General features: G+C 43.8%; 4 protein-coding genes across 7 annotated transcripts; 3 read left to right on the top strand and 1 right to left on the bottom strand.

Moving 5' to 3' along the window:
* Window positions 1-1,874: 1,874 nt before the first annotated feature.
* LOC128876594 (serine/threonine-protein phosphatase 6 regulatory ankyrin repeat subunit A-like) lies at window positions 1,875-13,288 on the top strand. 3 transcript variants are annotated; one of them, XM_054123071.1, is made up of 15 exons: window positions 1,875-2,091; window positions 2,149-2,629; window positions 2,713-2,814; window positions 3,711-3,812; window positions 4,280-4,396; window positions 4,929-5,129; window positions 5,204-5,587; window positions 5,657-5,977; window positions 6,034-7,261; window positions 7,346-7,521; window positions 7,595-8,023; window positions 8,295-9,327; window positions 10,003-10,116; window positions 11,668-11,935; window positions 12,157-13,288. In XM_054123071.1, the coding sequence occupies exons 2-15, from the start codon at window positions 2,297-2,299 to the stop codon at window positions 12,593-12,595; spliced, it is 5,247 nt and encodes a 1,748-aa protein (XP_053979046.1). In that variant the 5' UTR covers window positions 1,875-2,091; window positions 2,149-2,296; the 3' UTR covers window positions 12,596-13,288. The 3 variants fall into 3 exon arrangements, with proteins under 3 accessions (XP_053979046.1, XP_053979045.1, XP_053979047.1); XM_054123070.1 differs by having other exon boundaries at window positions 1,875-2,629; XM_054123072.1 differs by lacking the exon at window positions 10,003-10,116 and having other exon boundaries at window positions 1,875-2,629.
* A 2,925-nt stretch (window positions 13,289-16,213) lies between these two features.
* LOC128876596 (transient receptor potential cation channel subfamily M member 2-like) lies at window positions 16,214-17,344 on the top strand. Its single transcript, XM_054123075.1, has 4 exons — window positions 16,214-16,330; window positions 16,422-16,570; window positions 16,911-17,043; window positions 17,113-17,344. Exons 1-4 carry the CDS (start codon window positions 16,277-16,279, stop codon window positions 17,323-17,325), a joined length of 549 nt encoding a protein of 182 aa, XP_053979050.1. The 5' UTR covers window positions 16,214-16,276; the 3' UTR covers window positions 17,326-17,344.
* Window positions 17,345-17,563: 219 nt separating this feature from the next.
* Window positions 17,564-20,060, bottom strand: LOC128876595 (inactive peptidyl-prolyl cis-trans isomerase FKBP6). 2 transcript variants are annotated; one of them, XM_054123074.1, is made up of 8 exons: window positions 19,935-20,060; window positions 19,372-19,723; window positions 19,038-19,293; window positions 18,788-18,956; window positions 18,496-18,718; window positions 18,242-18,430; window positions 18,054-18,165; window positions 17,564-17,983 (listed from the first exon to the last, which is right to left on the bottom strand). In XM_054123074.1, exons 2-8 carry the CDS (start codon window positions 19,410-19,412, stop codon window positions 17,699-17,701), a joined length of 1,275 nt encoding a protein of 424 aa, XP_053979049.1. In that variant the 5' UTR covers window positions 19,413-19,723; window positions 19,935-20,060; the 3' UTR covers window positions 17,564-17,698. The 2 variants fall into 2 exon arrangements, with proteins under 2 accessions (XP_053979049.1, XP_053979048.1); XM_054123073.1 differs by having other exon boundaries at window positions 18,496-18,956; window positions 19,935-20,059.
* Window positions 20,061-20,452: 392 nt separating this feature from the next.
* LOC128876658 (TELO2-interacting protein 1 homolog) lies at window positions 20,453-24,918 on the top strand. Its single transcript, XM_054123188.1, has 13 exons — window positions 20,453-20,959; window positions 21,096-21,232; window positions 21,297-21,474; window positions 21,558-21,735; window positions 21,827-22,146; window positions 22,220-22,431; window positions 22,519-22,917; window positions 22,984-23,223; window positions 23,284-23,823; window positions 23,895-24,192; window positions 24,264-24,492; window positions 24,568-24,702; window positions 24,779-24,918. The coding sequence occupies exons 1-13, from the start codon at window positions 20,766-20,768 to the stop codon at window positions 24,863-24,865; spliced, it is 3,147 nt and encodes a 1,048-aa protein (XP_053979163.1). The 5' UTR covers window positions 20,453-20,765; the 3' UTR covers window positions 24,866-24,918.
* The last annotated feature ends 46 nt before the right edge of the window (window positions 24,919-24,964 follow it).

Here is a 24,964-nt window from a genome sequence, read left to right as displayed (position 1 = left end):
CGGCCAAGATTCTACTTTGAACGCGATAAAATGTTATTACGTAAAATACCTAAGTCTCCGATAAGTAAATCACCCTTGCACTTGTATCGATATATGTATGTATCCGGAGTGAGCACATTGAAGTCATCGAGTGAATTCGAAAGTGGCGGAATGGGTCTGGAGTTCAATACACTCGATTTTGAATTTTTGGACAAAGCGTGGGGCGTTTGGAGGAGAAAAACTCCGGGCTGTGCCACCGGAAGTAAGGCGAAACGCAGATTGTTATCGTGGATTACCGACTCGAATGCGTGAGTCAGTTTCTGTCGGCACCCTGGAACGTAGTTCCAATATCGCTATACGTAATGCGGGGAATACCTCGTCGAGACGAAAATCGAGTAAATACTGCTAAGAAAGCCACCGATGAATAATCACTTACTAATTCTCACTGCAAGGTAGACTTTATAAGCTTTATGCTCTCTACTGGACGAGTAACGCAGTTGAACGCGGCATAGGGCCATTTGGTCGACCGAGATTGGTCCCGATACAATTCAGCCGAAAATAGTGTTCTGAGCATTAGGGGTACCTGAGGGGCCGACTTTAGTTCGGCAAGCAAAGTAGATCCATAGACATCTACGAGATAACTTCGTTGTAGAAATGTTAGCGAGAGACAACAAAGCGTATATGTTCTCTAATGATAACAGACGAGGACTGCCTTTGGGGCTTGACTCGCCCAAACGAGCGGATCGAGGAAGGGTGGAAAATAACGAGAGTCATCGCCCGACTGTTAATTCCCAAACATTTACGCAGAACGCATCTAGAAAAACCAAGCAACTGCAAGAGGTAATCGTTAGAATCATTAGGATCTTGTAATGAGAATGTGCAACGTAATATAGCCATTTCTGGAAATTCGTCACGATCACCGTATCGTTTCCTTGCTATTACCTCCTTCTTCATGGGTCGAAAAATAATGGTACTGTCAGATGGACGTGTATCGAACAGAAGGCGTTCATGACGAGAATGTACAGTTCCGGCGCGTTAACACTCGGAACACAATTCAGATTCCTGCGTTATGCCGCAGCGACGATACGTAGAATTCAACTCAGCAACGATAACTTCCATTGCTCTTTCGATAAATAAACGTTGAAAGAGCTGATATGAGTGGCAAATGCTTATGTTGCATGATCGTGGCGTGAATATTATGCAAGAAACGGCCATATTATGCACCGCAAGGCTTACGGAGAGAAGGAATCGTTGATGACCTGGATAACTTGACTTACAACAGTTGTCCAAGTAAACGGAAGATCCAGACTCGAATCACGGCTAAATACTTCGATTGGAACGTTTGCACATTTTCCGCGATACAGACGCAACACGTTGTAACAACATACGCTTGATGTCCAAGATTATGTTACCGTGTCCGAACTTGCTCTCCTTGATAGGATAGATGCAATCTTGTGGTTGTCAGTTGCGCATTCCTACTTATTACTTTCACACAGAGGTTGTCGACATATTTTCAAATTACCTCTCTTAAATTATTATCGTAAATTATCATCGTAATAAACGTTTATTGCTCGATGATGCGAGAATCGAGCCTGCCCAGGATCAACGAAACTTTTGTAAATGAAAAAGTCGCGAAAAGAAAGAAGGGGTGATGACGACGGCGGTAAATCCCGCCGAGAGAGGAGGGCAGCGGTTAAAGTCTAAAACCGGCGAGCCGAGATAGGCGGATGGCGTGTGTGCCTGGCCGCGCCGGAAGTCGCGTGTCGACGTCGACCATGCCACCACCGTACCGCTGTTTCGCCCCTCCCCTAGGAATAGCCTTCTCGACTTCGCCACCGCCACCACCACCGGGGTGTACCGCATTTTCTTAGGTACCGACGAAGCGAGGTGTACGGCGGCCAAGCGGGTGAGCCGGTTAGGCCAGCACGCGTCGGTGCAGCCTGGTTGAAACAACCACGTTCGTACCATTACCCCCGCGGTTTCGCGCGGTGGCGTGACAGTGATTGGTCGATCCTGTTTCCCAGCGAGAGGGTCGAGGGAAGGCGAACCTCGCGAGCCCTCCGCTACGTAACGTCTTCAGAAACGGCAGGATAAACGCGCGGTTAGCACGCGGTACGTGGGACTCGCTCGACGTCGAATTCGGTTCATTGGCTTGTTTTCTACCCGTAGCCATCGGTGACGGGTTCGTTTCGTGAACGCAGGCCACGCGGGGAATCGTCGAATCGACGCCAATCGTCGTACTCGAGAGGAAACGCGGAGTCGTTGGATCGCGAAGCATGTCGGGGCTCTACGATGAGAGACCCACGTACGAGGTACCATGAGCAGTAACAGCAAGAGGACCTCGGGCGGGAAGGACGAGAAGAAGAGTCTCTCGAGCAAAGAGGAGAGCCCCATATCTGCCAAGGATGACGCAGGAGGATCGTCCGCGACGGGAAGCGCCGGCGGAAGCGCGAACGCGGAGGGAACGCAGCCAGGAAGCAAGCCTGGATCGGCAGGAGCTACCACCAGGGAAGCCGCGCAAAAGCTCCTCGGGCTTGCCGCGCGCGGAGAATGGGCACCGGTGGACCAGCTCCTCAAATCTCTGGAGAAGGCGTCGCAGAACGTCGGAGAGGATGGCACCGTCGCCCCTCTCACCAGCGTCATGGACCCGGTTAGTCGAATAAGATCGTCTTTTCTCTCGATCGAGGAGCTCGATTCAATCAAGTTTTGCTGACGAAAGGTTCTGGTTTTCAGGCGACGGGCATGACACCCCTGATGTACGCTGTGAAAGACAATCGCACAGCGTTGTTGGAACGCATGATCGAGCTAGGAGCGGACGTGGGCGCCCGAAACAACGCAAGTATTTCTTGAAAATCACTAATAAAAGCCAATGTTGGTTTCTCACGATGTTCGTTACTCGTGGTCCCATTGAATTCTCTGAACGACCGTACACGTTTTCGTGTTGAGCAGGCTCGCTTAGTCGACTCTTTCGACATTCACTTTAGAAATAATTCCCTGGCCGCGTTACGTGGCAGCGACACGTAATATTCCAGCAGCTGCGTGGTCAAGCTACGGTGCAGACCACGAAACGTGTACAGTTAACGATCTCCTTGTAATCCGTGCTGAAGTCGAGTAGAGGAGGGTAAGATCGCGTGAAGGAGGGCCAAGGCCAAGGGGTTTACCGCGATGGCGAGAAAGTAAACGGAGCAAGTAGGCCGGCGAGTCAGTAGGGCGAAAAAGTAGTTCGATTCTAAGTGCTGATAACGCGACATTACCAGATTCTATCTGAGCTTTCGTTCGCGGCCGTCGTGCTTATGCCGCGACGCCCACGCTAATTCGTAACTCCTTCGACGAATGTGCCCCACACGATTCGTCGTAACGACGAGAAAAATTCCGCGTTAGCCGCGATTTCTGAGTAACTCGCGGGAGCTTGGGTAACGGAAGTTGACGCAGCCCTTGCCGAGTATAGCATAACGGGGTTAATCGTCATGGATCGGAATTGCCAGCCCCGCCCAACAGGCGGTACCTTCGGCATCATTTTCGAATTATTCGCCGATATATAGAGCGTTCCTTTTATTCTGGGCGCGGCGAAACGCGATTTATAACCCGGTTACCATACGGCCGCTTGACCCAAGCGAATCCTTGCTTTCTCGCCATTTATTTTCGCTCCACCGAGTGGAAGTAACCACTCCGATGCCCGTTGATCATCGACGGAACGATTCGTTGAGAAAACTGTTCTCCGTTTTTCACAGGACAATTACAATGCTCTTCACATCGCGGCCATGTACTCTAGGGAAGACGTCGTCAAATTGCTCTTGTCGAAACGAGGGGTCGATCCGTACGCCACTGGAGGGGTACGAGCATTTTTCACGAGTTCCTAGCCTTCAGGATTGATTCAATCAATTTATCCTCCTTTAGCAAGTTCATTTTATCTAGAAATGACCTCAGAAACTGTAGTAGAATATATCCTATTAATTAATCGAGTAATTAGAGAATGTTTATGCTGATTCATATTTTTACAGAGTCAGATGAAAAAATAGCGATTTAAATAAATTCTCGAACACAAATGCATACAATCCATTATTTAATCATGACCATGTTCTTGAACTGCCATCTCTGAACTGACTTCCGTCAATTTTATCGTTGATACATGGAAAACAAAATGACATTGAATTTTAATAAGGTTATCTTGTAACCCTGTTCCTTGCATCCATTCGTTTTTCTTTCATTCAAACTTGCCGACTTCTCGCTACTCTCAGTTTGGTAATATTGACTTTCGACATTCCTAAAAAATAAATGTTTCTAAAATGTTGGAGCGCAGCCCAGGCAACAAACCGCCGTGCACCTGGTCGCGTCAAGACAAACGGGCACCGCGACGTCGATTCTTCGCGCGTTATTGGGCGCCGCCGGCCGAGACATCCGACTGAAAGTCGACGGGGTAAGTACATATGCTCGTGGAATACGTCCACAATTTTCTCGCCAATGTTCCACATACCCTACGTAAGGTCACTCGCAATCGAGTTAACATTTTTTTTCTGTGATTTATATCGCGCAATGCTCCCGATTCTCGTCCACGTTTCTCGCGTGCCGCGAATGATGCCCGGGGAATATCCCTGCCTGGTACCGAACAGCTGTCATAATTCTCCACTAGTGCGCTTCTTCGTCTTCTTCTGCTTCCCGCCTACCCATTTCCATCCGTTTCCCTTTCTTACTCGCGCGCACACACGTACAAACTAGACGATGTGCTCGTTCTTTGTCTCGTAAACGACCAAAGTCTCCGCAATTTGGGGAGGGAGAGGCTTGCCAACGTCGATACTAACGTCTTCCTAGATACGAATGTGGCTATTTATGGACATCGCGAGACGGATACGTTCTTTCTGTCTTTACGCGAATCGATCTCGCGAGGGGGTTGATGTTTGTCACCTGATGTCGAGACAGCTTGCGAGAATGAAGTTTGTGATATGCTACAGAAAGGAAAGATTCCTCTGCTCCTGGCGGTGGAGGCTGGGAACCAGTCGATGTGTAGGGAGCTGCTGGCTCAACAGGCGCCTGACCAGTTACGGGCTACTACTCCTACAGGAGATTCGGCGCTTCATCTGGCGGCCAGACGAAGAGACATCGACATGGTGCGGATATTGGTGGACTACGGAGCGACTGTGGACATGCAAAACGTATGAAAACATATCACTCGTGGATCTCCAGAGACGAGAAAAGATCTCGACCGAAGAGGTATCCCTCTTTTCAGGGCGACGGACAAACTGCGCTGCACATAGCGAGCGCGGAGGGTGATGAGACCCTCGTCAAGTATTTTTACGGGGTGAGAGCTTCAGCGTCCATCACGGATCACCAGGATCGAACTCCCATGCATCTCGCGGCGGAGAACGGACACGCTTCCATAATCGAATTGCTGGCCGACAAGTTCAAAGCCAGTATATTCGAGAGAACAAAGGACGGGTCCACGTTGATGCACATAGCGTCGTTGAACGGCCATTCCGAGTGCGCGACGATGCTCTTCAAGAAGGGAGTGTATTTACACATGCCCAACAAGCGGGGCGCCAGGTCGATCCACACGGCGGCCAAGTACGGCCATGTTGGAATCATAAGTACGCTGTTGCAGCGCGGGGAGAAGGTAAGTCGACTATTTCGAACGCACTAGGGAATCTAGAACGGGTCAACTTATCGCGTTTTCTCCACGCAGGTGGACGCGACAACCAACGATAATTATACAGCGCTGCACATAGCCGTGGAGAACGCAAAACCTGCGGTGGTCGAGACTTTGCTAGGATACGGTGCCGAGGTTCACGTTCGAGGTGGAAAGCTTCGAGAAACTCCGCTTCATATCGCAGCCAGAGTTCCAGACGGGGATAGATGCGCGTTGATGTTGCTGAAATCAGGAGCAGGTCCGAATCTAACCACAGACGACGGCCAGACGCCTGTGCATGTGGCAGCCAGTCACGGAAACTTGGCGACGTTGTTGCTGCTCCTCGAAGACGGTGGAGATCCTCTGTACAAGTCCAAGGTACTGTTTACTTCTCTCTTACCTCCTGTTCCGTATCAAACGTCTTCCTTCCACAGAATGGAGAGACGCCTCTGCACTTGGCCTGTAGAGGGTGCAAAGCAGACGTGGTGCGGCACTTGATCCAGTTCGTGAAGGAGAGAAAGGGGCCGGAAACTGCGACCGCGTACGTCAACAGCGTGACAAACGAGGGAGCCAGCGCACTACATTACGCCGCCCAGATCGAACCAACGGAAGTCTGGATACCTGGCAGCGATCGCGCGGTCGTTCGAGCTCTCCTCGAGGGTGGAGCAGACGTGTCGTTGCAAACGAAGCAGGCCCAGGAGTCGGCTTTCCATTATTGCGCGTTGGTTGGAAACAACGAAGTTCTGTCAGAGATGATAAGCGGCATGTCGGCTACCGAGGTGCAAAAGGCCTTGAACCGTCAGAGCTCAGTTGGCTGGACACCGTTGTTGATCGCTGCGCATCGCGGCCATATGGAACTGGTTACCACGCTGCTGGCAAATCACGCGAGAGTGGACGTGTTCGACCAAGATGGACGGTCTGCTCTTCATTTGGCCGCCGAGCATGGCTATCTTCAAGTTTGCGACGCGCTCCTGGCTAATAAAGCGTTCATCAACTCCAAGTCTAGAGTCGGTAGAACCGCGTTGCACTTGGCAGCAATGAACGGCTACTCTCACCTCGTCAAGTTCCTCATCCAGGACCATGGGGCCGCGATAGACGTTCTCACGTTGAAGAAACAGACACCGTTGCACTTGGCTGCCGGTGCAGGTCAACTGGAGGTGTGCAAGCTCCTGCTAGAGCTTGGGGCGAGTATAGACGCGACCGACGACCAAGGTCAGAAGCCGATTCACGCTGCAGCGATGAACAACTACGCTGAAGTGGCTCAGCTGTTCCTGCAGAGGCATCCAAGCTTAGTGATGGCGTGCACCAAAGACGGCAACACCTGCGCACATATAGCAGCCATGCAGGGGAGCGTTCGAGTGATCGAGGAATTGATGAAGTTTGACCGCCAAGGTGTCATCTCAGCGAGGAACAAACTTACAGACGCGACGCCTCTTCAGCTGGCAGCTGAGGGAGGACACGCGGAAGTCGTCAAAGCTTTGGTCAGGGCTGGAGCATCCTGCGCCGACGAGAATCAAGCGGGATTCACAGCTGTGCACTTGGCAGCCAAGTATGGACATGGTCAGGTACTGGAAGTCATGAGGTCCTCGGTGTCTCTTCGCATATCCAGCAAGAAACTCGGCGTTACTGCTCTTCACGTTGCTGCTTACTTCGGTCAAGCTGGTAGGCGCCTTTTGCTTTTACTTTGGTATTATAGCGATGATGTATTATTTTAACCTCGTTACGCCAACATCTTGTCACATTCAGACACCGTTCGAGAGTTGCTGACCCACGTACCAGGAACAGTGAAATCGGATCCTCCGACCGGTGGATCCCTCGTAGGAGAGTTGGGATCCGAATCTGGCATGACGCCGTTGCATCTAGCTGCTTATTCCGGGAACGAGAACGTCGTGCGACTGCTGCTAAACTCTGCTGGTGTCTTGGTATCGGAAATAACGTTGCACGAAAATTGTGTCCCCCTGAAGAATGGATCTAACGCAAGATCGTTGCCTACAGGTGGAGGCAGCGACGACGGAGAATGGTTTCAATCCTCTTCACTTGGCCTGTTTCGGTGGACACATCACTGTAGTAGGCCTACTCCTCAGCAGATCGGCGGAACTGCTGCACAGCTCCGATCGCTACGGGAAAACTGGTCTTCACATAGCTGCGACCCACGGTCACTATCAGATGGTCGAGGTCCTCCTCGGTCAAGGGGCGGAAATAAACGCCACCGACAAAAACGGCTGGACGCCGTTGCACTGCGCCGCTCGAGCTGGTTATCTCGATGTTGTTAAATTGCTGGTCGAAAGCGGGGCCTCGCCGAAGAGCGAGACCAATCTGGGATGCGCGCCGATCTGGTTCGCCGCCTCGGAGGGTCACAACGACGTGCTCAAGTATCTCATGGAGAAGGAGCACGATACGTACGCCCTGATGGACGATAAGAGGGTAAGCCGCAACGCTCGCGATTCTGCAACTTTTTCAACTCCTTTCTCTCCTTCGAAAGCTCCAACTTCGACCACAATTGGCGCAGGGAATTTCCGAAACTTTTAACGCGAACAATGATCACTCGGTCGAGCCAATAAATTTCGGCAAGCGCCAACGTTAGATAGCTTGCACGCGATGCTCCGATCCTTTTGCCCCTCCCCCGGTCCTCGCCCTATCGTCGTTAAACGGTATTCGTGACGGATTCGATCGATCAAGCTCGTTGGTCTTTCAGTTCGTCTATAACATGATGGTCTGCAGTAAGAGCAACAACAACAAACCGATCGAGGAGTTCGTGCTGGTGTCACCGGCACCGGTAGACACGGCGGCGAAGCTCTCCAATATCTACATGAAGCTGTCGGAGAAAGAGAAGGAGAGGGCGAAGGATTTGATAGCAGCTGGGAAACAGTGCGAGGCGATGGCCACGGAACTGTTGGCCCTGGCCGCGGGCGCGGACTCGGCTGGGAGGATCCTCACGTCGATGGACCGCAGGAACGTGGAATTTCTGGACGTTCTGATCGAGAACGAGCAGAAGGAGGTGATCGCGCACACGGTGGTGCAACGGTACCTGCAGGAGCTGTGGCAGGGCAGCCTGAACTGGAACGCCTTCAGGACGATTCTCTTGTTTATCGCGTTCGTCGTCTGTCCGCCAGTCTGGATGGTGTTCGCTCTACCTCTCGGACACAAGTACAACAACGTACCCATCATTAAGTTCATGTCGTACCTCACGTCTCACATTTATCTGATGATCTTCCTTTTGCTGGTCGGCATAATTCCTATATACCCGGTGGTGAGACCGAGCCTCAGGCCGTACTGGTACGAATGGTGTCTGCTCGTGATGCTGTCGGGTCTGTTGCTCTTCGAGCTGACCAACCCCAGCGACAAGAGCGGCCTCGGATGGATCAAGTTGGCGGTGCTGCTCTTCGGTATATTCGGCGTGGCGTTTCATCTGATGGGCTTCGTGATAGTTCATCGACCATACTGGCCGACTCTGCTCTACCTCAGGAACCAACTATTCGCCTTAAGTTTCCTCCTGGCCTGCGTGCAGATCCTCGATTTTCTCTCGTTCCACCACCTGTTTGGACCGTGGGCGATCATCATTGGCAACTTGATGAAGGATCTCGCGCGGTTCCTCGCGGTGTTAGCCATCTTCGTGTTTGGATTCTCGATGCACTTTGTCGCGCTGAACCAAGCCTTCAGGAACCAGTCGGTTCAAGAGGCTCTTCTGGAGGACAAAAAGAAGAAGGGAGGGCCCCTCTTCCGCGACGGTAAGTCTGACAAAGCACGTGATACGTTAGATTTCAGGAGAGTGAGAGAGGGAGAGAAAGAGGTGAAGAGAGAATTGGCCTCCTGATTTTTACCCCTATCTTATTCCTCGGATACGATCGCAGTCACGAAAAGAAAAAAAGAAAAAAAGAACAAAATCAGCAGTCCCCGCTCGATGGGGCTGTAAACATGCGATTCTCGCGCGAGTACACGAATACGTCTCCGAGGCACGGCTTGTACGCGTGTTCGAATCGCAGCCTGCGGTTTGGCGTAAGAGCACGCGTACTGGACACCTCTCCTCGTTCGGAAAACCCGCATCGAATATTCGAAAGCACTCGAACGGTCCGAGCATAACTCGTACACGTAACGTACCCGTATTCACCTTGCCAGTCGAAGGTTCCTCTTATCCATCGCGGCGCCTTTGAACGAGTTTCGAACGTGAGCGGCATATGGTCGTACGATGATAAACTCGATGTAGAATCGCTCAAACTCGATATATCATGAGATCGGTATTATAGTTTGGTATCGCTGTGACCCGAAAAGCAGACCACCGACGATAGAGACATGACCTTTCGACGGTGGACCAAGAATCCCGTCACTGTCCCAAAACTAAAAACATAGCAAAAGCCTCGTTACCTCGAGACAAACACATAATCGGTGTAAAATTACAATGATAGATTTTTTGGCCAATGTTACGGAATGGATGATGGAGACGCCGTCGACGGCGCCTCCTCGTCGCCAGGGCCGCTACAAGAAAAAGAATGAGTGTTGTGACGATAGCTCCCGAGATAGTAAGTTTTGCCGAAAGGGAACGTCTAAACGAGACCCGCAACCGGAACGGAACGCGAAATGAATGGCAAAATGGCACGTGCACAACGGAATGCAGGACACGATTCTTCTTGGTGTCGTATCGTCTGCATTGTGCGTTCGCCCGATGTGTGTTGCCTGCTGGGACTGCTGCCTGATTCCAATCAACATAAATATATATACATCTGCAACGTCGCGAGAAATGTTTCTCACTACGCGCCGTAACCCGCGCCGCGATTCGGGCTTCGCGACGAAGAAACATCCCCTGATCCATCTCGCCCCGAATCTTCCATCAGATTGCCCAACGAACGCTCGGTCGCGAGCTCGAATCGCAGCTACTCGATGGTCCACGGCTCGATCTCGATCTCGTTTCCGATCTCGAGATCACAGCGTACCCACCGAGGGGGTTGGGGCGACCACTGCCGGCTTGTTTCTTATCTCACGGAGGCGCCAATCGAGCGCGCGTTTCTCCACAGCCTCTGTTGTGCATCGTTTGCATTTATATAAACATACATACATTGTATTGTACAAGAGCAATGTTGTTTTTCTCGTGCTGTTCGGGTCTTGCGCAATGCGTGTATTTGTGTATCACTTAACGGCCAAGTCGATCATGGACCTTGGTAGCGACGGCCCGTCCGGATGTCACCCTTGACTCGTTTCCTCCGACCCTGCGTCATCCTTCCTCCCTTGGAGTCCCGTTTCCACCGACACGTGGTCGCTTTGCGTGTTTCTTCGACGCGGCGATCTCTCGGGAAGCAGCGAAGCGTCCGATGTTCTTGTCCTTGCATGAGCACGGTAAATAGTTCTGTTCCTGAGTTCGTAACCGCGATTCGTCGCGAACAATTCGTCTCCGAACGCTCGAGAAGAAACAAGGGAGCGAGAGGAATATCGGGGAAAGTGAACGCGCGCGAGAGCGAGAGAAGACAAACGGTTCGTCGTTTGCATGCTGCATCTCATCGTCCAGAGCAAACGAATGCAATTATCGTTGCGAGTTCCGGAGAACCCGTGGTACAGAAGAGATCCGGATCAATCGATAAACATATATATATATATGTATATATACACACACATACACAAACACTCGGCTTTTGTAGATCCTCGATGCATTCCGCGAAGTTGCTCGTCGCGGTGAAACGAGAATGAAAACGAACACACAGATAACAATGGTAATAATACTACTACTAATAATAATAGAGGTAAATAACAAGTTTAGACGACGTGGATATAAATATATATAAATATTTATATATATATATGTCGAAAGCTCACGGAACGTCCGGCATGCATTCAACGTTATTCGCAAGCATGGCCAGTCTCTGTATTAGCATGAGCATGTTCGTTCAGTACGTTCATCGTTCGATCGTTCGTTTACTTCTAATGTACGTTATGAATACACCACCCGCATCCATACATAGCGAGTACCACAGTAGCCAAGCCTGTCTAAACGGCACGAAGCAACAACAAGCAGTCACGTGAGAAAGCGCGAACAAAAGACGAAAATCAAGAAACATATGTGTGTGTGCCTCGAATTCCAGTAAAGATGAATCCGGTACTCGCCTTCGAGTACCTGTTCTTCGCTGTCTTTGGCCAAACGACCCACGGCGAGCTGAAGGTCGAGACTGATCAGCCGCAGTGGACCTCGGTCCTGTTCAAGTTGGCATTCGGCGTATACATGTTGGTCTCGGTAGTCGTATTAATTAATCTGCTGATCGCCATGATGAGCGACACCTACCAGCGGATACAGGCGCAATCGGACATTGAGTGGAAATACGGGCTCAGTAAACTGATCCGAAATATGCACAGGTAAGCCGCGCTTGCACGGAATTCAAACTCCTACCCGACTGCAATATTCTAATCCGCTTCCGCGGGCGAACCGGAAGCCTGAGTTCACCGACGAAATACGTCCGCTACTGGTCCCGTTTTCGCCAATTCGCGCCGCGTGTCTCGTGACGTAGATCCTCTTAAAAAAAAAAAAAAGCGAATCACAGAGGGATAGAGCCTGGACACGCGATTCCGTGTTGCAGAACAACCACAGCCCCGTCGCCCCTTAACTTGCTCACTACTTGGATCGTGTACTTCATCAAGGTGTGCAAGCAACGCGCCGCGAAACGTAAGCGCCCCTCGCTGGTGCACATGATGGGACTCCAGCGGGCCGGTCGTCTCTCGCCGAGATCGAAGATGGGCGCGAAATGGTTGGCGAAAGTGAAAAAGGGTCAAGTCAGGCCGAAAGACAGCGTGGCGTTGTCCGTGGTGCACTTGAGCCCTCTCGGTAGCCAGCTATCCTTCAATAGCGCGACGAGAATCGAAAGCGTGGTCGACTGGGATTCGATCAGAAAGAAATACTTGGTCCTGACCGGAAACGAGCCTGAGAAAGAAGCGGACAAAGACGAGAAGGACGAGGACAACGAGAACGAGGAGGAGAACGGGCCGACGGCCTCGACGACTTCGACCCCACCTGTCTAAAGGAACCCTGTTCCTCGCCTCGGAAACAATAAACGAAATGAATTTCAACCGTCGTCGCATACTCGCGAATTATAAATAACGAACGCGATGACGTACAGACAACACACTCCTCGCGCGTCGAAATACACAGCCACAGCATCGAGACAGCATCCTAGGTAACGTCTCGTAGCGGGACTCGTGACCCCTTTGTGCTCAACGATCTCTGAGCGAGATACAGTCGAGCAGCTTTTTTCGAGATTTACGTAAGTAGTGTCGCGAAGATGAAACACAGCGTTAACGCGAATTATTATCGCGCGTTCGACGTTGACCCGGGCATAGTACTTTGATCTTGGACTGCGCGCCAATACTCGCCGGTAGCTGTTCCTCCGCGAAACGTCTCACGCTTCCCCGTAGCAGAAACAAAAGCGAAATTCCGGGCCATGAGTTTCCAAGTGTCGCAAACGCGTCCCTTAATTTAAGACCTTAGAAGGACTCGCGTTCCCTCGCGTTCAAGCGATTACTCATTAGCGACACGCAGCCTCGAGGAAGCTCGAGGCCAACGTACAACACGCACGTACTTAAACATGCATACGATACATACGCAACATATATGTCTATACAAACATAAACGTACGTACATACAGACAAGATTGAATAACAAAGAACCCGGCGCGGTACAGCAGACTTTTCACGAGACATATCGTTCCCACGTATTTCCAGTCAGGATGAGTCCCGTATTGGCCGTTGAGTTATTGTTCTTCGCCATCTTCGGTCAGACGACCCACGAACAATTCAAGGTCGAATTAACGCAGCCCGATTGGACCAGAGTTCTCTTCAAGCTCACCTTCGGTATTTATATGCTGGTTTCGGTGGTCGTGCTGATTAATCTGCTAATCGCCATGATGAGCGACACTTACCAACGGATACAAGCTCAGTCCGACATCGAGTGGAAGTACGGATTGAGTAAGCTCGTTAGGAATATGCACAGGTAAGAGGGACCTATAATCGTTGCTCGCCACCAGGGCCGGTTTCAGTCGATAAGCGTAAGTAGCGTTGTACGATGCTTCAGCCTTCGAACCTTTAAGGCTGACCTCCTGAAGCTTTAAGAATCGATTTCAAAGGTTGAGCCTCTCGAAACTTGCGTACAAGACATGAACCTCCGATGCTGAACCTTGAACGCTGAGTTTGCAAAGCTGCCATATCGAGTCTTTGATTTCTTCGCAGATTAACTGAAAAATTGTCAAGAGTGTTAATCTGGATGATCAATTACGATAACAAATCTTCAAAATTTGCTTTTTAAATACTAAAAATGCTGCATCATAATTTACCGTGTACAGTTTAATTTTGTTCTTTTTTAATCTTTCGAAATATCAACGAGCTGATAAGACGGCAATACATGTCTACGATGTGCAGTGCTATCTGTGGTCATTACAAAAAAACAAAATAACACTGAAATCTGATAAAGCAAATGCCACATACCATATTTATGTATATTTGCTTTATACAAATTTCCCTATGATTTACGTACGCCAATATAAATTCATAAATTTTAGAAATCTGCATATCCAATTCGAAAAACAGTTCTATGCCGCATGTTCGATACTCCGCCAACAGTGAGAGATGTCTTCGACCTAACACTAGAACCAGGCTTTGTCTCGTGTAAATATGGCAATCCTAGAATCGCTTCTTCCTCAGCTGTACCACCTACTTAGGGACACCTTGTTCATGTAGTTGATAAAATTTTTCCGTTTCATCGAGATACCGCCCGTAAGCGACTTGGATCTCTGAAATCGGCCCTGCTCGGAACTGAAAACTACAAATGACCTAACTACAAATGACTCGTATTCGTAACGAACGTTGCATGACAGCGCATTTATGAACACGAGTCGTCCATTCGTTCGACTGATTCGGTTCGTTTCGATTCCCCGTTAAAATTTTAATTGATCGGGCACGTTTATCGATGCGCAGGACAAGCACAGCGCCATCGCCGCTGAATCTACTGACCACCTGGTTGTCATATTTGTACAAGCTATGCAAGAAACGCGCTGCGAATAAACAACGACCGTCCCTCGTCCGCTTGATGGGATTACAGAGAACCGACGCGCTATCCCCGCGTTCCAGAATGGGCGCCAAGTGGCTGTCCAAGGTGAAAAAGACTCAGGTGGGCCATAAGGACAGCGTCGCCCTATCGGTCGTTCACCTGAGCCCTCTTGGTAGTCAGCTGTCGTTCAGTAACGCCGTCAGAATCGACAACGTCGTTGATTGGGAAGCGGTCAGACGAAAGTACCGAGATCTCTACGGTGAACATATCGAAAAACATGTCGAAGAATCGAAAGAGTCCACGGAACCCGATCCTCTATCGGCGACCCTGGAGAACTCGTTGGTCGTTGTACCCACCGGAAACCAGCCAGCGGCTGCCACCTTTCCCTGAATCGATCGATACGATCGATTTCAACGATCGATGTTTCGAAACAAGAGACGGCCAATTTTACCACTGTTTTCCAACATTGACATGTACACTCTCTCGTCTCGTACGATCTTTCTTATCAAAAATAAACGACCAAATCGATCGGATCGTTTTGTGGTTCTTCCGTTAAGCGCGGACCTTTCAACCCTACTCGCGCCACGATGTAACATGATTATCGTTTCAGCCACGTTTTAGACACGAATCCCGAGGAAACGACCTTCTGCGTAAGAACCTAACGATACCTTCAATGGTTAGTCTCTGTGCACCATGTCACACGTACTGTCTGCTGTTTGAATGTCTCACCACTGAACCGAAAACATGACTCCTTAATCTAAGATATTTGGGCCTTTCAAGGCTCGATTCTTTGTGGCTTTCGAGTGTCAACTGTATTCTTTGCAACTGACTTCTTTATGGGACAAATAACACGCTAATATTGAGCGTGGTTTATTCTAAACAATAAATAGTCAATGAACCTAGCTTCAATGCTGTCGAAACTTCGGAATGTCTTATCCAAAGGACACGGCTTACACTTGGAAGCCTCGGTTGGTATCAACCATAATTCTTCAATTTATCAACGAACGAAACAATTCAGACTGAACGCATGCATGCATGGCTGCTAGCTCGACCATCACGACGCTTGCAAACTTAACGAAATTGAACGGATACTCGCAGTACTTGACTCGTGAAATTGTTGTAACAACCGTCCGCCGAACGATCAGCTTCCTATCGATCAGAACACGCATTCTACATCGTTCACTCGCGATATCTTGAATTTCGATATCATCGATGCCGATTCGACTGTCACTCATAAGCCGTTTGAAACGTTCGAAATTCATCAGCGATCATCCACAATCATGCTTCCTCTCCTAATACACAGATCATCCCCATTCTCTTTTGGTTTTCCTTTTCATCTCCATCGCATGCGCCGCATATCATGGTGCGCATATTTCTTTCTTTCGACTCAGAGCTGAACAATTTGATTTTAATTATTTGTATCTTGTATAAATTGTTGCAGATTTTACAGCTGATATTAATTGAGGCTTCACTGTATTTTTGACCAGCTCTGGGTCGACAGCACTAACTGAACGCAATCTAGAAACGATCTTTGCGTTCTTTTACGGTTACGTTAGCCAACTTAGACGCTTGATTACGTTCTTCCAGTGAAAGTGAGTCCCATCGATATCACGGAAAATCTTTTCTTCGCTATTTTCGGCCAGAAGGACTCGGACGACTTCATGGTATCGTTAAAACGAAAGATGCAACCGAGCTGGACAATATATTTATTTAAGGTCAGGTCAACGTTCACTGGTAGCGCCCGATCTAGCACTGTTTACAGTTCACCGATTCGCGATCAATGATCTCCTGGTACTGTTCCGGCAGGTATCTTTCTCTCTGTACATGTTGGTTAGCGTCATAGTACTCATCAATCTGTTGATCGCGATGATGTCCGACACGTACCAAAATATTCAATCTCAGAGCGACATCGAGTGGAAGTACGGGCTCAGCAAACTCATTCGCAAGATGCAAAAGTAAGTGAACCGCGAAGAGTACTCATACAGTGGGGTCTCGATAGTTTGTAACTGCTTAGTTTGAAGACAAATTTCCAAGTGTTCGGAATACTCTATAGAGTTGGCATCGTAAACAAAATAAAATATGTACACGTTGAAGCGTAACTAGGAGTATCTAAATTAACAATAATTCGAACCCTCCTCGGTCTTGTTTACCACAAATTATCAAGACTCTGCTGTATCCTCGTCGCGAACAGACTACTAAAAAAAAAAAAAGACAAAGGCAGGAAAGGTTTATACAATTTGTACAACGCAACGATCTACAGTAAGTAACAAAACTTGGCACACCTAACTTTTCAAGAACACAAACTGCGCCTTCACCTCTAAACCTCGTTACGTCCTGGATCGCGTATCTTGGAAAACCATGCAAAATACGAAACGAGGGACGTAAACCGGGAGTGATGCGCCTATTTACAGGACGTTCGTTTATTCAGGTACGTACAAAAATATTGAAATTGAATTGACCTTGAAGTATCGACAAATATTATTTTCGTTTTGCGTAGGACAATGGAATATCACCTCAACAATGCGACGCCATTCATTTTCCATTACTTCGTACGAGTCCATTGGAAAGTCAATTATCTTTAAAGGATTCGACGAGAATTGAAAATATTGTCGACTGGGATATCGTGAGACGAAAATATAGGGTACGATTTGGAAGTGAGATCGAAAAGCCTCCTTCAGAAGATGCGTCTACCGCCGATGGAAACGCTTAAACAATTTTATATAAACTTTTGCTGATATTTACGAACAACACAAATTCGCGATAAATTTCGTCACGATCAAGAACTCTTTATACATTCTATTTGATACCTCTTTTATCTTGTAGTTACTACGATAAACTTCCAAGTTTAAAAAAGAAACTATGTATGAATTAAATTTCTTCTGCTTTTTTGAAGTCTTTGATCCAATAAAAAATATGAAAATCATCCTAAGCTTCCTATGACCCTACGGAACTAAAAATGGCGAAAATGAAGACAATTTTTGCCCCGTGTATTTCTTTTTCTTTTAAAAATATAAATGCGTATAACGTATTTTTATACATTTCATTGTAAACATAATACTGATCTTCCAACTACCCTAGTAACTTTAGTAATTAGATTTGTTAAGATATGTTATTTCTCTGCCGTATCTTTGGTGCGTGGTAACCGAGAGACCAAATGCAGCAGCTTCCTCGCGTACGCATGCATCTTCCTCGGGCGTTAGTGCTTCTGGAAGCGGTAGTCTTAACTGATTGTCTTGCTTGAATGCCTCGCACATATCGTGCACTACTTTCCGAAAAGCAGAAGTTTTTATCTCTTTTTGATCAGTTTTTAAACAATTTTTCCAAAGTTGCTTCTCCATTTCCAAGTACTTTCTTTGTTTTTCATTTACCTAAAATTAACAAGTAGAGTAAACTGTCTTCCAAATGATAACAGCTTGTACTCTGTAGCTTAATATTTACCAATTTAATTTCCATAATAGTTACTGCGTTCTTAGGTTCTAGTTTAAGCGACATTTGCAATTTTTCCATTGCTCTATCGTACTCTCCCATTTTTAATAATGCTCGACCAAAACTGAATCAAAGTATAAAGTGTTCTTATATATACATAGATATTCGTAATATGCCGATGATGATTTAGCTTAACATACTTAAAGTGAGTTTTAGCAGATGGTAATGGTACTCTATTACACGCGTTACAAACACGACGCGGCATATTTTCTATATTGTAACAAACTGCAAGATTATTGTACCCTCTTGAAAGTAACCTCTTGAATTCGTCTTCCTCCGCCTGATCTTTTAATTCTGCCATTTCCAACCATTGAACTCCTCTACTATATCTGATAATACATTATCATAATTGTAGCGTTAACTTATGCAAATACATTACACTCAAAAGACTTACTCTCGTATCGCTTGTTTGACTTTGGACATCTTGAAGTTATTCTTAGCAGTATTAAACTTAGCTTTAACCTGTTTAACAACATTAGCAAATACTTTTCTATCTTCCATGGACATAGTTTTCATAGTATCGGCACATCCATTGTCCAGATAATCGACCAAATGAACAATAAACAAAATTTCTACATTTGGAGGAATACGAGGAGCGCAACCAAATTTCCCATATGCTAAATCAGGATGTACAATAAATACAGCTATTTCATGTTTTTGCATAGATGATATAGCCATCTCTAAACCTGGTATTAACATGCCCTGATTGAGACGATATGTATCTGCTCTTCCACGTGCAAAACTAGAATCAAATGGTTCATCTGTGTATTCAAAATGACCCACATATTTTATAGTAACTTGTGCATCACTAGGTACGATTGGTCCAACACCTTTCTGTTTCACTAACTTCATAATCTACACATAATATAAAAAAAAATATACTATCCTATCAAAAGTAAAAGAATTTATAGACATCTGTAATAAAATAGCATTTACCTTCCCATTTCCAAGAATGTCAGTCATTCTTGCCTTTAACTTTTCAAAGCTTACATTACAAAGCATAATAGAGTTATCTGTACTAGTCTCATCATTGCCGTTATCGTCATCGTCGTCTGGAAAATCATCTAAATTTAACAGGTTTATTATTTCATCATTCGTTAAAGGAACCGTTGATGAATAAGAAAATTCTTCATCATCCATATCCTGATAGTCGCCTATTTCAAAAACAACCCCATCTTGTTGAGTTAAATCGCTGAAGCAAATAATTCGATATACTCCTTGTTCTTTTAACCCTCATACCGTGTTACATAATTTATTTAATTTTATGTACCTCAAGGTAAATCCCTCTGCTACATTCAAACACTTCGCCATTTTCTTCTAACACGTGCCAGAAGGTTCAAACACAAATGTTTATCAAATGTAATACCCAGTATTCGTCGGTACCGGCGCTAGTAGTCTTCAACGCTATGGATATTTCAGTCGGTAAGCGAGTTAGTGTCGCCATAATGCGTACTGAAGCGTAAGCTAATTGAAACTAACTACTACCGAATACACAGTCGATACATCACTATTAGTCCTAATTCTTGAAAGTCAATTTTTGATATTAGTAGAGGCTCTGCATCCTGACGATCGTTGTAGTATCTCAGTTGAACTGTCGAATGATTCGATCAACTGTAAAAAATCTGTAAAATAGTACAAAATTAGTCATCAGTTTCAATCGTAATAATTATAGGGATATCAATTTCAATAGAAAAGAATGCAAAACAGAAAACCAATATATTAGATATAATTATAGAGAGCATAATTATATCAACATATTGTCAATCAGTTACTTTAATAATTTCAATTAAACTACAGCAAAGCTAATAAAAGAAAGAGTACGTAGATACTTACATTACTCATTGGTTGAGCACCGCTTAACACTCCTCTTCAGTTCACTGACTCTATTACCGGTATCGAGAAATGTTAGAAAGAAAATTTAAAAAAATAATTTACAAACGCGACATTCCTTCGTGCTTCTGTGCAGTGGGTTGCGGGTCCTCGACCAATGAAAATTGAGTATTTAAAAGTTGGAAAGAAACGTGAAACGTGATTGGTTGTCACTTCTCAATACCATTAGCGGGCTTTTTGAATGGAAATTGATACTGGAAAGTGAAAAATATCGATATATATGTTATATATAGATGTCTGTAACCAATCTATATGAACCGATATCTTAACTTTCGAATACTATAAAAAATATATTATAAAAAATATCTTGAATATTATAAAACGCAATTATTATTACCCTTGTCTATGTTTATGTAATATGAATATCCTACTTTTGGAACAATACGACTAATGTTATTACATTTATTAATTGTAAAACAGTAGGAACGAGATTATTAAATTAAAGCATCGGTAAAATATGTCTATCAGAGTTAGGATTCTTAAATATTCATTTTTATATGCAGTCGATAAATCTGGTCGCAGAACATGATCAGTAAAAATAAGAAATAAACATATGTCAAGAATTGAGATATTTATTTTGTAAATAATACAAATTATTATATACCTATCACCCCAAATCTGTAATGCTTTCTGTAATTGAGGTTCCGTAAAATAAACTTAAAACTCATATATTCAATGTTTTCAAATGTAAGGTTATAAAATGCACATCAATGGACATTGTTGAAGTCGTTCAAGAACTTTAATTGTTTCGTATATTTTCTCTGTTACACAAAAATGGAACGTTATCAAATACAGGAGGCATTTACTGTGTTAAAGCCACTTTGCGATTCTTTAATGAAAAATCCAAATGTTGATACTGCACGAAATGTTGCTAATGTCGTAACAAAAATTTCGAATAAAGTTGTTCAAGATTTGTTTGAATATATTTTGTTTCCTTTAATTACGCATTTACCGAATGAAAGTTTGAGGTAATTACTTTGTATCTTTATTTCTAAAGAAATATTGAATACACATAACCTTACATTTGTTACTTCAATCTAACAATTGTCAGGTTTTTATTTTACTCTAAACAATGTGTTTTTTCGTGTGTTTGCAATCTTACAGTAAAGGTACAAAAGAAGAACTGGTAAAAACAACGCAGGCAATCATATCAAGAGCAAAAATATCAAACCTAGAATATTTCAATAAATTGTATTCGTGTCTTTTGATACAAATTTATGACAGAACCCAACAAAGTATGGGTAAGCATACATATTATTTGACCATACAACATAATATAATATATAATACACATGATTTCTACAGTTATCACAGGTCATGAAGAATTAAAAGAAGCAGTACTCTCGTGCATTAAAACTTTGATGCACTCCTGTTTTACAGAAGTTACGGAATCATTATATATCAGAGACAATGCCTCAAAAATAGGTCAAGGAATATTATTGTCTTTAACAATAGGCAGAACTGAAAAATCACGTTCCCTTAGGCAAATATAATATGGGTTAAATTCTACCATACTGACCAGTTAATTAATTTAGATATGTGTAATTGCTTTCTTGCAATTTTTAGATTGAAAGCAGTAGAAGCAGTAATGGCTTTATGCCAAGTGGATGATGAAGCAGATAGATCTGATATTATCCTACAAGATCAAATAGCCGATGTTATTATGTTATTTTTACCTGGCATTGTTAGTGGCTTACAAGAAATAGCTATGGGATGTGAAATACAAGGACACAAACTTACAATGGTAATGGACAATTGTTAATATCTCAAAATCCTTTTTTCTTTATTTACAAGTCTATCTCTAGTTGAAATTAAATTCTACTATAAACTTGTAGGTAGCACTAAGAGCTTGGGGTAGAATAATATCCCTTGTTATGAAAGATAAACTAGAAGATGATGCACTATCATTAAGTATTCTCACTCAAGTAAATAATGACAAACACACTAATCAATTAGAAAGCTCGTATACGAAAGATCGTAACGAAATCGAGAAACATCTGAAAAGTACAACAAGAACGAAAGAATGGTTTAACGCTAGTGCAATTAAGCTTAATGTACTTATGCAACAGTTGGATGTGTTAAAACGGCATTCTCATCATAAAGTTAGAAAGGAATTAGTCGAAGTCATTCATTTGCTGCTTACAACATGCTCTAGGTAATGCTGTTATATTTGTTACCAAACATGATAAGCAATTTCTAAAGTGAAATTGTATACATTTCTTAAACAGGAATATGAAACCAAATGTTATGTTATTAATAGAGTACCTAATATCTCTATCTGAAGATGAATTTACAGAAATTCGAGAGGAAGCTGAAAAAACACTAAATCAAATTAACATAAGCTACATGCAAAATACGAATATGAGACCTTTGGTGGAATTATTGGAAGAAAACTTTTATAACTTGCTTACAAGTTTACCTAGGATTATCAGGAGATCTGGTACGATTGTTATATTTTCTATAATATATATATTTCGTAATAGTGCATTTTAATATATAAACGAAATTAAATATCTTTATTTTTTAGATGACAATGATCAATTATCGTGTTTAAATCAAATTGCCGGTTATTTAAAACTCCTTGGAGAACAGAGATTGCCTCGGATTATGATGTCTGCGCCACATATACGAAGATTATTATTGGCACTTGTTTATGTATCTGAGATAGATTACAGCAATATTTCCTTACTACAAGTAATAAATGTCAAGGATCTTGAAGATCCAGCATATTCATATGGATCACATTTGTGGAGAAGGTTTAAATTCATTCAAAACAAGTCATGTGAAGAGAAAGTTGTAGCGATATGTAAATATCTCGGAAAATTTGGGGATCTTCGAATCTTAGTAGATACCATTCTTGGACTCATACTTGATGTTCCACAACATAAAAAAGAATTATTCTTGTTACTCAACTGGATTATACATGGTACATGGAACTATAACTTTTATCAAAACAATGTATGAAATATAATATTATTAACAGCTATTTCAGTTCCAGTTAAAGATCCCTCATATTTGTCAATTTACACGGAAGTTGTAGAGTTTTATATAAATCCAGAAGTATGGCATTCAGCAGTTGAAAGTACCAAAGATGTACCTTTACGTATTGCTCAAAGCAATGTAGTGCAATGTTGCTTATTGTTAGAAGGCTTGGGATTAATAGCTCAAACCTTGGAGCATGATTATGATAGATTTCTTCTCAAAACTTTATATCTGGTTATAGAAAGAGCAGGTAATTTTTAAACTATTTCTATGAAAGATAATTACGTATTTTTCGTATGTATATTTTTAGGAAGTGGGCATAGCATAATTAGTTTTACCGGAACTCAGACATTGGAACATATCGCGAAATCCCTGAAATATAATTCAGTGGGAGATCTACTTCGTGCAAATGTTGATTACTTTTCATATCATGTAACTATAAAATTGCGTAGGGTGGAACGCAATCCTGGTGTACTCGATGTTGTTGGTGTTGTCATGAAGTATAGTACAATGGATGTGTTGCCTTGCCTTAAAGAAATCGTAGAAGATGTACTTTCACAACTGAACAATAGTTTTCAAACGAAAAACTCCTATGCTTTTTTAAAAGTGTTTTACACATTTACAATTTGTATAAAAAAATTAATAAATCCTAAACGTGTACCAATCATACAAGAACAAAATGAAACTGTTGAAAATGAATCTTCGAAAATTATTAAATCTCTGTTGGAATATTATGAAGCAAGGAAAATCGATGAAGAGATAGAAGAAGATCCTAGCATAAATATATCCGAGGAAGAAAAAATGGAAGCAGGAGAAACTGGGGATCAAATAGATTTCACTGAGCAGGAAGGTAAGAATGTATATTATATTCATTAGAATGAGAAGGATAGAAAATTATTGTAAACAAAATGTGAATTATAGAACAAAAACAAAACGTCCCGTCTTATATAAAAATGATCGAAGACGTGATGAAACACTGTTTACATTTTTTACCATCCAAGGACATACAAAAATCATTAATTGCAATGTCCACATTACAAGAAGGTCTCGAAATATTAGCAGAATGGGAAAATCAGTTGTTACCTATTGTACATTTGCTTTGGCATCCATTAGTAGATCGATTTCACGATGAAAATGTATTGATAATCAATCGAGCGTGGCAACTATTAAACATTCTCGGTTATCTCTCGAAAGATTTTATCCGATCGAGAACGCTCAAGTAAGTTTCCTTGAAAAACAAATCTATGGGATACATTTACTTAACTATAATTAAACTAAATGTTCTTTTAGACAAGTGTTGCCAGCACTTTCAAAGTTCTTGGCTAGTTCTGCTAAAGAAAGTTATAACAAGAGCTCCGCAAATATTTATAAATTTACACAGACTTATAAATTACAGAAAGAATTGCTTTCTACATTAGGTCAAACCACAAAAAATTTAAATCTTCTCGAAAGAGAAACATGGAATGTTTTGTGTTCTGCAGAGCCCTATCTCAGTAAAAATCAGCATCCCACGTTACAAGTAAATTATATTATAGAATGTATTCATAAACATGCCTTTGCTGATACCTATTTCATTAATTACTTCTTTTTCAAGGCATGTTGCTTGCAATTATATAAGGAAATTGCCGATTATAATGGGGACATTGCCTGGGTGAAATGCCTTAGCATTTTTAATTCAAGAGTATTAAAAATTCCTTCTGATGCAACATTTGATATGCTCCACTTAACGGTAATTTTTTTACAATTTATAAATTAATATTAATTTTGTTTATATAGTTGCAGTTTTAATGTTTGTAATTTTTTAGATGACTGAAAATAATTTAACAAGCGAGTACTATCGAAATATACAAATTATTATAAAATATATTCAAGATATGGATTTATGTCTATAAATATGACAAAATCCAAATTTGTTCACTAAATAAATAAAATAATTATGAATGACCAAAAGGTAAATTGAATATATCGCTGGAAACGTATATTACATTGGC

Source organism: Hylaeus volcanicus, chromosome 5 (assembly GCF_026283585.1).
Source record: "Hylaeus volcanicus isolate JK05 chromosome 5, UHH_iyHylVolc1.0_haploid, whole genome shotgun sequence".
Lineage (NCBI taxonomy): Eukaryota > Metazoa > Arthropoda > Insecta > Hymenoptera > Colletidae > Hylaeus > Hylaeus volcanicus.
Note: the sequence above shows the minus strand (reverse complement) of the source record. Positions and strands in the feature narration are given on the sequence as shown.

Bases quoted from the DNA above. Each gene is read 5' to 3' on its own strand.
- LOC128876596 (XM_054123075.1), top strand. From the start codon at position 16,277: ATGGTATCGTTAAAACGAAAGATGCAACCGAGCTGGACAATATATTTA. The intron at 16,571-16,910 runs GTAAGTGAACCG...TAACTTTTCAAG, and splicing joins CTCATTCGCAAGATGCAAAA to AACACAAACTGCGCCTTCAC. The intron at 17,044-17,112 runs GTACGTACAAAA...CGTTTTGCGTAG, and splicing joins CAGGACGTTCGTTTATTCAG to GACAATGGAATATCACCTCA.
- LOC128876595 (XM_054123073.1), bottom strand. From the start codon at position 19,412: ATGGCGAAGTGTTTGAATGTAGCAGAGGGATTTACCTTGAG. The intron at 18,957-19,037 runs GTAAATGCTATT...TATTATGTGTAG, and splicing joins ACATTCTTGGAAATGGGAAG to ATTATGAAGTTAGTGAAACA. The intron at 17,984-18,053 runs GTAAATATTAAG...TGTTAATTTTAG, and splicing joins CTATTATGGAAATTAAATTG to GTAAATGAAAAACAAAGAAA.
- LOC128876658 (XM_054123188.1), top strand. From the start codon at position 20,766: ATGGAACGTTATCAAATACAGGAGGCATTTACTGTGTTAAAGCCACTT. The intron at 21,475-21,557 runs GCAAATATAATA...TGCAATTTTTAG, and splicing joins GAAAAATCACGTTCCCTTAG to ATTGAAAGCAGTAGAAGCAG. The intron at 24,493-24,567 runs GTAAATTATATT...TTCTTTTTCAAG, and splicing joins ATCAGCATCCCACGTTACAA to GCATGTTGCTTGCAATTATA.
- LOC128876594 (XM_054123071.1), top strand. From the start codon at position 2,297: ATGAGCAGTAACAGCAAGAGGACCTCGGGCGGGAAGGACGAGAAGAAG. The intron at 3,813-4,279 runs GTACGAGCATTT...GTTGGAGCGCAG, and splicing joins ATCCGTACGCCACTGGAGGG to CCCAGGCAACAAACCGCCGT. The intron at 5,130-5,203 runs GTATGAAAACAT...CCCTCTTTTCAG, and splicing joins CGACTGTGGACATGCAAAAC to GGCGACGGACAAACTGCGCT.